The sequence below is a fragment of the Drosophila grimshawi genome, unplaced genomic scaffold (assembly GCF_018153295.1).
Source record: "Drosophila grimshawi isolate 15287-2541.00 unplaced genomic scaffold, ASM1815329v1 contig_1367, whole genome shotgun sequence".
Taxonomy (NCBI): Eukaryota; Metazoa; Arthropoda; class Insecta; order Diptera; family Drosophilidae; genus Drosophila; species Drosophila grimshawi.
The window spans coordinates 1,406,417-1,417,015 of NW_025062889.1; the positions used below are offsets into that span (position 1 = coordinate 1,406,417).

The 10,599-nt window shown below is 43.9% G+C and overlaps 1 protein-coding gene across 1 annotated transcript; it reads right to left on the bottom strand.

The window, feature by feature from the left end:
- Positions 1 to 501: 501 nt before the first annotated feature.
- LOC6568982 (toll-like receptor 7) lies at positions 502 to 5,076 on the bottom strand. The gene has a single exon (XM_001995182.3). The coding sequence runs from the start codon at positions 5,024 to 5,026 to the stop codon at positions 767 to 769; it is 4,260 nt and encodes a 1,419-aa protein (XP_001995218.1). The 5' UTR covers positions 5,027 to 5,076; the 3' UTR covers positions 502 to 766.
- Between the last annotated feature and the right edge of the window lie 5,523 nt (positions 5,077 to 10,599).

Here is a 10,599-nt window from a genome sequence, read left to right on the forward strand (position 1 = left end):
GCGTTTTCGTTTTTCCTTTTTTAAACATCATATTACATAAATACATTAAGTGTGCTAAATAATTTCTATGTATGGATCTCTGCTGCTCTATTTACACATAACTATATATTTTTTTATTTATTTAGTTATTAAGATTCGATGAAATCTTTATACGAATGTTTTCTGTGTTAATTTAAATGTAGATGTGTGTTTTGTGGGTGTTTAATTCTTTTTGTTTTCGTTTTTTTGCCAGGCTAGAAACTAATGGCTACAATTACAGTTATTTCTTGTTAATTTCTGCATTAGTCATACATTAAATATATATATAATATATATATTATATTTTTAATTAATATATCACATTGAATTTGAAAGTGTCTGTTTTGCAACATTTCTAGTAATTATTTTTATGCTTTTTAATGGTAAATTTTATAATAATAAGCCTATGAATATAATGGGTGTGTTGTGTGTGTGCGTCTGTGTGTGTGTTTGTGTGTGTGTTGGTTGTGCCATACAACTACTACAAAACAACAACAACAACAACAACGACACTTGAACACTTGAACACCGAAGGCGCATGCGAAAAAGAAATGCCTACGAAAAAAAGTCTTTTATTTGTTATACATATATATATAAATGTATATATATATGTATATATAGGTGTGTGTGTGTGTGTGTGTTGCCTGGCGCGCAAGCGTGCGAGCAGCTTCAAGATGGCCGCCCTTGCGCAGGAACCGTTGAGCGAGTGAGAGAGAGAGAGCGAGCAAGCGACAGAGCGAGAGAGCGCTTAAACCAAAAAAGCTTGGTTCTTATTGGCGCTGCTGCTGCTGCCTGCTGCATCTGCCGCTGCCAGCTGCTGCTGCTGCTGTTGCTGCTGCTGCTGCTGCTGCTGCTGCGCTGCCGCAGCGGAAGTGGAAGCCTGAGCCGTTGACTGCGTGCTGGTGCTCGCCTGGCTCAGTCCGCTGCCGCTGCGCAGGTGTATGGGCGCCGCGGTTGACGCTGACTGCGCTGCTGCTGATAGCGCTGCTGCCGACTGCGGCGCCGACTGTGCTGCTGGCTGCTGTGGTCGATATTGGGGCTGGAGCAGCCGCTGCTGTTGCTGCTGTCGCGCCAACTGTTGCAGCTGATGCGCCTGCAACTGTTGGTGTTGCTGATGATGCTGCTGCTGCTGCTGCTGTTGCATCATTGACAGTGCCTCATGTTGATCGTAGGCGCTGTATTCGGATTCGATGCTGTGATAGATGTGCTCCGATGGGGGTCGCATGGCCATCGACTCCACCACTGGGCGCATGGGGCGTGGCGAGGGCGTGGCCGTTGTCGCCGACGAATAATTGGCCTCCATGTCCTCGGTGCAGTAGTAGGCGGGCGGGGGCGGGGCCTGGCGAAAGATGAGTCCAGGGGAAACGGGCTGCTTGAAGCGCTCGTGGTGATCCAAGGTGTAGTTGTTGCCCCTGGGCGACAACTCAATGGGGATGGCATAGCGCAACTTCTCCCAGAAGTAACGGTCACAGGTCAGCAGACGATTCGAGGGCACCGATTTGAGGTATGGGGCAAGTTCAGCAACATCCTCGGCCTCGCTGGACACACTCGTCTCCTCGATGATGACCAGCTTTTGGGCCAAGCCGCGCAACGCCTCGTGGAATGCATTGCGGAACTCGACACGCTGCCACTCGGTGGCCAGCAGATGACGCGTCAACACCAGTATAATCTTCCTCGAGGCACGTGCACCCTCAACCAACTGCAGGTGACTGGCCTGCGATGGCAAGTCTCTCTGCTGTATGCATAGCCGGAAGGGAGGCCGACCATGCTCCAGTTCAGCGGCAATATTGCGGCAAACAAACTCGTAATCCTTCTCCGAGTGCAGGATGATGGCGTCGTACAGTTTGCCGGCATCCTCGAAGCGGGGCTCGCAGACGCGCACCCCGTAATGGGCAAAGAGCCACATGCGAACGCTCTCCCGGAAGACAAAGACAATGATCAGCACCACCACCAGGAAGATCAACACCAAAATGGCGGCGAGCAGTGGCAATCGATAGCCGTTGGTCAGATCTTGGGCAGAGCTAATGTTGCTGGCACTCGCATCGAGCAACTCGGAGCAATCGCTGCCGGGCAGCTTCGAAGACAACAGCTCCAATTCCCGCTTGATGCCCGCCTCCACGCAGTAGATGTCCTGCGAGTCGCGCACAATCAGCGCATTGTCCGTGACAAATTGCACCAGTTCCCGCAGCTGTTGGCAGCGACAACTCCACGTGTTCCTGCCCAGCGTCAGTCCTTGCAGATTATTCCTGTACTGCAGATTGGCCAGCTGTTGCAGTGGCAACATTGTCAGCCGATTGTTATCCAAGCGGAGCAACTGCAGCGAAACCAGTGGCTCAAAAGTGGAGTTGCCAATCAAAGCCAGCTGGTTGCCCTGCAAGTGCAACTCACGCAGCAAGGTCAACGAACGGAATGTGGCCGCATCCAAGGAGGTAAGCTTGTTGTGCTCCAAGTGCAGCACACGAAGATTGGCCAACTGGCTCAGACTGTCATTGGCCAAGGCCATCAAATTGGAGGCATTCAAGTAGAGTGTGTGCAAATTGCGTTGCCCCGCCAAATGTGTCGCCTGCAACACGGGCAAATTGTTGCCATCCAAGTACAACACATTGATGTCCTGCGGCAGTCGCGGTGGCATGCTGATCATATCCTGTTTGCCACAATCGACCACATTGCTCGACCAGTTGGCATCGTGGAAACAGCTGCAGTTGTTCGGACAGATCAGCTCGCAGTCGCAGTTGCCGTACTCGCAACAGTGGCACGTTGAGGGGCAATGCGAATCGTATTTGCAGAGGAAGTCTGCCGCAGTCAGGCTGGAGAGGGGGCGCAGTGGCGCCTGCCTGCTGTGTGGCATGAGGCACTCGATGTTCGCCAGATCCACAACACGTGGATGCTGCCGGGTGGTCAAATTATTGATGCGTTGCAGCCACTCCATGGAGCAATCACACTCGAACGGATTGCCACCGAGATAGAATTCGGGCTGCGACTTGTCCTGTGTCACGGGTGCCACACGCAGCGAGTTCAACGAGATCTTGGACAACACGTTTGCATAGAGATCGACGCGTGCCAAGCGGGTTTTGTCCACAAAACTATTCGGTTGGATCTGACCGATGATGTTGTTGTTGATGAACAGCAACTCAATCGAATTGGGCACCGAGTTCGGCGAGATTTCCGTAATCCGATTGTGACTCGCATCCAGCGTGCTGACTCTCAACTCCTCCTGCAGCTTGTAGTAGTTGCCCAGCGCCTCAATGTAATTGCCATGGATGTCCAACCACTTCAGATTCGAGGGTATAAACGCATAGTCGAACCAAACCAGATGATTTTCGGACAGATTTAGCCAGAGCAGTGAGGCAAGTGTGGCAAAGATCCCGTTAATATCCGTGAGGAAATTCTTATCCAAGCGGATCGCCTCAATTTCCGTATTCTTATCGAACGAGCCCCGCTCGATGTTCTGTATACGATTCTTGGCCAGATTGAGGACACTCAAACGTGGCAGCTGCTGGAACATGTTGATGGTGATATTTCCAATCCGGTTATCGATCAGACGCAATCCGGTCAACTGATTCAGATTGTTGAAGGTGCCATTTTTGAAATCGGATATTTGATTCTCGCCCAAGTCGAGAGTTTTGAGCATGCTCAAATCCTGCACCGCCTCCGGAACCTCCATCAGCTGATTGGAGCTCAAGTCGAGTTCTTTGAGATCCGAGCAATTGCGGAACGCTTGCGATTCCACAATGCTAATCAGATTGTTGTTCAGTGTGAGTTTTGTGAGCACATACAACCCATTGAAGATGCGATTATCCAGGGTATGCAGACGATTCTCAGCCAGATTCAATGTATGCAAGTTGTACAGCGGCAGAAAGGCGCCCTCCTCAATATGGCCAATGGAATTGTTGCGCATATCCAAGATCTGAAGAAAGTACAGCTCCTTGAAGGTCTTGGCACCAATGCGAGTCAAGGCATTATTCGAGAGATTCAAGACAATCAGGCGAATCAGGCCGGCAAAGGTGTTGTTGTCCACATGATGACTGGTCAGCTGATTGCCACTCAAATCGAGGACGAGCAACTGTTCGAGCCGATGCAACAGACCCTTGGGCAGATCGTACAGATCGTTGTGATGCAGATGCAACTCGCGCAACTCCTTGTTGCCGGCAAATGCCTCCGATGGCAGCGACTCCAGATGATTGTGCGACAAGTTCAACACTCGCAACGAGCTCAAACCCGCCAGGGAATTTGGCGAGAGCGTCGTGATATTGTTGTGCTGCAGACTCAATGTTTGCAGGCGACGCAGCCGGGAGGCGCCCCAAGCGTCGGGCAGCGAACGCAGCTCATTGTGCGACAAGTCGAGCACTTGCAGCTCGGAGCCGCCACTCAGCTGATTGAGCGCTGGCCCAGCGCTGCCACTCAGGCACAATTTCTCCGAGAAGCCCAAATGTTCGGCGCCGCGTACGCGATTCTGGGTGAGATTGAGCAGTTGCAGGCCGGGCATGCTGCACCACACACCCTCCGGCAGCTGGCGCAAATTGTTGTCACCCAAGTGCAGTTCGCGCAACTCGCGCAGACCCTGAAACGCCTGCGCGTGCAACTCGAGCGTTTTGCCCGCGCCCCAAACGGAGTTGTGCGTCTCGAGTTGCAAGCGCTTCAGCGAGTGGAGACCCTCGAAGGCCAGCGCGGGCACACGCTGCAATTTGCAGGCATCCACGCGCAGCTCGGCCAGTTTTTGCAGCTTGCGAAAGAGGCCGTGTTGCAGCTCGCTGGCGTGCAACAAATCCTCGCTGCATTGCAACTCAAAGCGATTCGCCGTCTCTGCCACCTGCAGATCCAGGCCGAGTCCCTGGTCCAAGGCGCGCACGTTGCACTTGATGTCCATTGTGGTGCGCACAAATTCCCAGGCGCATTGCTGCGCATGCGTCGCCGCCAGCAGCGCAGCCAGCAGCGCGGCCAGCAGCAACAGGCGACAATTCGCATTTGTTGCAATTGTTGTTGCCGTCGTTGTTCTTTTTGTTGACATGTTGCTTGAATTTTCGCGCTTTTCTTTCTTATTTTCAAATTGCCAGCTTTTCTTTTTTTGGCTTAAGCTAGTTTTAGCTTTTTCTGGTGGGTTTTGGGATATTTTTTTTTTTTAGAAAATTTATTTCACTTTCTGGTTTTCATATTTGAGCGCTGTTTTTTTTTTTTTTTTTTGTTGCTTGCTTTTTTGTTGCTTTTTAGCTTGCTACGCGTAACCGTAATCCTTGTGCGTGTTTTTTATTACTTTTGTTTTAAATATTTGATTTGTGACTTATTTTAAGTTGTTTCACTTCCAGCTCTCAGCACTTGAACATATTTTTGTGTGTGCAAATTGCATTTGAAATATATTTTGTTTGTTTACAACATTTTACGTTCGACGTTGGCACTTGGAAAATCGTGTGTTTTTTTTACAGATTGCTCTCGCTACATATATATATATACACTATATATATGTATATATATATAAGTTTATTTGTATTTTTGTGCTTGCCGGGAGCTCGTTTTCTTAAAGCATGTTAACCGCCTCGCGCTTCAACTCAAACTGATTGCTGAAGTTGAACGCCAGCGACTCCGTTGGCTCGTTGAAAATGTTTTTACGAGCGACGACGGCAACGAACACACACACACACAGCCAGACACACATAGCGTATGTATGAACAGCAAAAGGCAGACAGACAAAAATGTGCTTGTTGTGTGTGTATGTGTGCCTGCTGGCTAGTTCGTGCGCTGCTTGCTGCGCTGTTGCTGCATTCACACATGCACATGCACACAACTCACACACACACAGCAAAGATGTGTACGTCGCTCTCACATACGCTACGCTCTTTGCTACTGCTTTGGCTAGCCATATGCAGTTTAGCAACATGCATGCATTTTACTCGCGCTCTCTCTCTCTCTCTATCTCGCTCGCTTACAGCTCACATGCATGTGCATGTCCGTGTGGGAGAGTGCGCTCGCTCTCTCGCTCTCACCGAAAGTAGGGGAAATGTTGCTAGCTCTGCTCTCTCTCACACACACATGCACACACAACAGACTACCACACATATGTTTAGAGACAGAAAACAATCTGTGAAATTGTTGTTGCTGCGATCGTCATGAAAACCAATTCAATCTTTACATATATTTTTTATTTTTTTTCCGATCGACACTAATTAGTTGAACTATAAAAGAAAAAAAATAGTTTCATAGCGGAGCTTAGCAAAAAAAAAGTCAGCAACAGTTGCTACGATTCCTTATTAATATACAGCTATATATTTTTTATAGATCATCTAATCAGTTAATGATTTTTTAATGTTGCCGTTTCGGGCGTCAGAAATGTCAAATTATTTCTCATTTTTATGACTTATTATGCAAAAAAGATGTATTTAAATGGCACCAAGCGCTATTAACTGCTTTTTTTATTAACTAAACATTAATTAATAGACATAAATACTGAATAACTATTCGTTGTATGCACATAATTAAATCGGTGTAATCTGCACAGATAAATAATGCATAACAATAAAATAAAATGTATTAAGATTGTAAATCATCTATAATTGAATTTTTTGTATAGATAAATAAATAAAGTATAACAACAAAATACAACAGAGAAAACTTAAATATCTATTTAGTATTAGATCTTAAAAAAGATAGTAACTCATCAAAAAATGTATTTATTTTTAATAGCTAAACCCAATTTGAAATTCAAGCTAAAGTTTCTTTTTCTAGTATTTTTCTCTGTTAATGCCTTTTGCCACTCTTTCAGCCCCTTCATTCGCTGTAGGGTTAAGCATTTGTGGCACTAACCGGTGGCAGTCAACAGGCTGTCTTGCAACATTTCGTGTGTGCATGTGTTGTCGGCTAGTTGCCACCTCCACCTCCCCCTTTCGTCCTTTTTGGCAGCAGCAGCAGCAGCACGGACTCGTTGCTGGCGTCGTGTTGCAACACGAGTGTTGCTGCCTCTGCATCTGCCTCTGCCACCCGCCACTCAGCCACCCACTTTGAGTATGTTGCAATGGCCATGTTGCATGCCACAGTGCCCTTAAGCCAACTAGTCGACTCGACTCTGAGCCATAAAATTCAGTTTCTATTGTCGTCTGTCAACTGTTCTGTGTATTTTAAAAACATTTTCTTCGCTTTTCTGCTTTTTGTCAAATTGAGAAGTGTTTTTTCTAGCGCTCAGTTGATGAAAGTGGTGAATTGAGAAGGATTCACTGAATAGGCTATCAAGTTTTTGGCTTGGTTGGGTTTAATTGTGAAAGGGGCTTTTAAAGAGTGATAAACTTATGAGTAGTTAAACTAACTGAAAGTACTTGAGTAAATTGTGATATTACTTTATATCTAACATCAAACTAGTTTTGTATCTGGAATGGAATTGACTTGGATTACCCACAGCTATCTGGAGAACCCTTTGTAATATTCTTAAAACTCTTAACGATCTTTTGACCTGAAAGACAACTAACTAAACTTGTTATGAAATGAAATGAATCCTCTAAGCAAATTATAACAGAATATGTCGCCTTAGTCAGCAAATTATTGATATATTTTTGGAATACATGTTATCAACTTGGAAGCCATTAATAAACTTTATTGATTACTTTTGTTAAAAAGATATTTTGAGGCATCCATACATATACATAAAATCGATTAAGATCTCATTAAAAATTTTCTTAAGCAAATTTTTTGCTTTTTACCATTACTTAATAATAATTGAAATATATTACTTGCAACTAGATCAAGTCTCTTTTTAGATATTCCAATATATTTTAACATTTATCAGCTCTTAATCTTTTCTTTTTTGGATTATTATTAACATTAGAATTAACTTCTAACATTCAATTCTTGTTTCCTTTTCCACTTTTAATTTAATTTGATTTTAATTGCTTTAGTTGTATTTATTTGATATATCCTAGAGTTAACTTCAAGTTTAACTCTTTATAATTGTGGCTCTGTGCATCTTTGGAATGGATTGCCACCTCTCAATTATAATCTGCAACTTTAGAATGTTTTCGCATGTCTGCCTACTCTCTACACATGTAGCATATGCAACACAGATTTGAGTCGTAATATGCATGTTGCACATTTAGGTATTTGGGCATTTAGCATTAGATGCCTCATCATTTTGCAGCTTAGAGTTGCTGCTGTTGCTGCTGCTGTTGCAGTTGCCGCTCGCGAGAATTGTAGATATGCGTTTATGTGGCAAGTCAGCAAATTTACGAGTTGCTACCGTGCCCATTTATGTCATACAACACACAACTGCCACACGGCTCAACAATCTCAGCACAACTCTTCCACACTCTCAACGGCAAAGCTTAAAATATTGCATATGAATGTTGCATGCAACGCGCCAGCAACAAACATTAACGAGCAGCATCAGCAGCAGCCAGCAGCAGCAGCAGCAACATCGCCGTCGCTGCTGCTGGCGTCAACTGCGACAGCAGCAACATCGTCGTCGTCGTCGTCGGCGTCGCTGGTTGGCAACATTACAGTTTGAATGCTATTATTATGCCATTTTTAATGCCTTCCACATTCAGGCGTGCAACAAGCGGCTGCCGCTGCCACTGCCGCTGCCACTGCGACGGCGACGCGACTGCGCTGTGCCACGTTTTTTCCACCATTAATTCCATTTTGTTTTTCTTTTTTTTTTTTGCCATGCTCTGCTCCGCAAAAAATTAAATGCCCTGCAATTAGAAGAGGGCATATCTGACCTTAGCATATAAGAACCTGTCAATAAATGAGGGTTTTCCAAATTAAAATTTAATTTGATACAAGTTTAAAATAATACATGCTGAGTAATAAAAAAATATGATTTTTGCAGACCATTTATTAAGTATCCAGATTCTACAGATCAAGTTTTACTTTTGTTTTATCTTTTAGTGGTTTATACATATTTTTTAGAGGTCACCTGTTAGTCGTGCACTTCCTAATCAACTCTATCTTTTTATTAGACCAACCTATATATTTATACGTATTTTTTCTAGATTTTGCATGCTGTTTGTTTTTGTTCAACTTTTGCTTTTATGCCTTTTTTTCCTGCACTTTTTTACAGGTCATCTGATAGCCGCAGTGCTTTGTGTGTCTGTCTCTGGCTCTGTTTTACTTGGCTTTATTTAGTTACTATAGCTATTTAATGTCATTTCTAGTTACTTTGCGCTAATTTTTTCGGTTACTCTGATAATTTTGTTGTTACTTTCAGCTGCACTGCAAAAAAAAGCAGAGAAAAATGCCAACAAATAAACAAACAGAAATACCAAACGCTAACTAAATTTGGCATAATGCATGCAGCTCTGTTGCAAGTTGTTGCTGCTGCCCGTTGTGCATGTAAATGTCACGCCCAGCACGCCCACCTGTCATAGAAGCATAGCACACATAGGCATCTGTGTGTATGTGTGTGTGAATAGTGTGTGTGTGTTGCGGTGTACTTATGCTTTTGGCTGTCGACTTATGCCACTTAAAATTACATTAAAAAACTTCTGTCGTCTGCCAAGGCAAGGGACAGGCCAGGTCCAACAACAACACACACACGCCCACCGCCCACTCATCTTACATTCCAACACACATACACCACTCTCTCTCTCTCTCTCTTTCTCTCTGTCTCTACATCTCTCTCTGTTTCTCTCATGGCATTTCTGTAATTCACTCACTTTTTGCTAGTGCAAACTTTGCCCAGCTTTTGGGAATTTGCCATGCTGCCTTCTGCTGCTGTTTCTGCTACTTCTGCTGCTGTTGTTCATTAATTGTTGTTGTTGATGCTTATACCCTAACACAAGGTATTTCACAATTTGAACTAACCCGAGTATAAATAGAAACATATCTGCCGGAACAACATACAAATTTATGATCTCTAAAAATATGGCTGTTTATTGTTTGGCTTTTATAATTTAAATATATTTTTTTTTAGCAGACAACATATAAATAATCAATTAAAATTATGATTTAAACAAAATTGAAATACATTTCGAATATTCCAACTATTAAGTATAGCCCCCTTCTAATCTATAAAAGATTTTGTCATATTTGGAACTGATGCCGATAGTAATTTAGTGGTTTCTGCAGTGATCTTTACATATTTCTCCATAAGATCACTCTTGAGAGTGATCTTTAGAGTGATCTTAATAATAATATAATTAATAAGCCGTGTTGCTGGGTTAGGGTATTTCATATTCGTCACAGCTCTGCAAATTTCTACTTCTGTAATTTTTGTCAGTCGTTTTGTTTTGCGGCGCTGCAAATATGAAACTTTTGTTACTTAATTATTTTGTTTGCTGCTCTTGTTAATGTTGTTGTTGCTGGTGTTGCTGTTGCTGTTGCTATATTGTTATTAATTAATTGAGTTACACTTGCACTGCAATTACTGTTGTTGTTGTTATTATTGCTGTTGGTTGCTGCTGTGGCATGTTGTTTGTTTAGTGGTGCGAATATTTTATGAATTTTTAAATTTCATTATCGTGGCATGTGCCGACAACGTTGTCGCCATCATTATTGTTGTTGTTGTTGTTTTTGTTATTGTTGCTGGTTTTGTGTCACATGCCATCGACCCTTTGCAGTTGCAGAGTGCCACACATACATAGACTTTCTAAAAAGTAAATCAAA

Coding starts and splice junctions, on each gene's coding strand:
- LOC6568982 (XM_001995182.3), bottom strand. CDS start 5,026: ATGTCAACAAAAAGAACAACGACGGCAACAACAATTGCAACAAATGCG.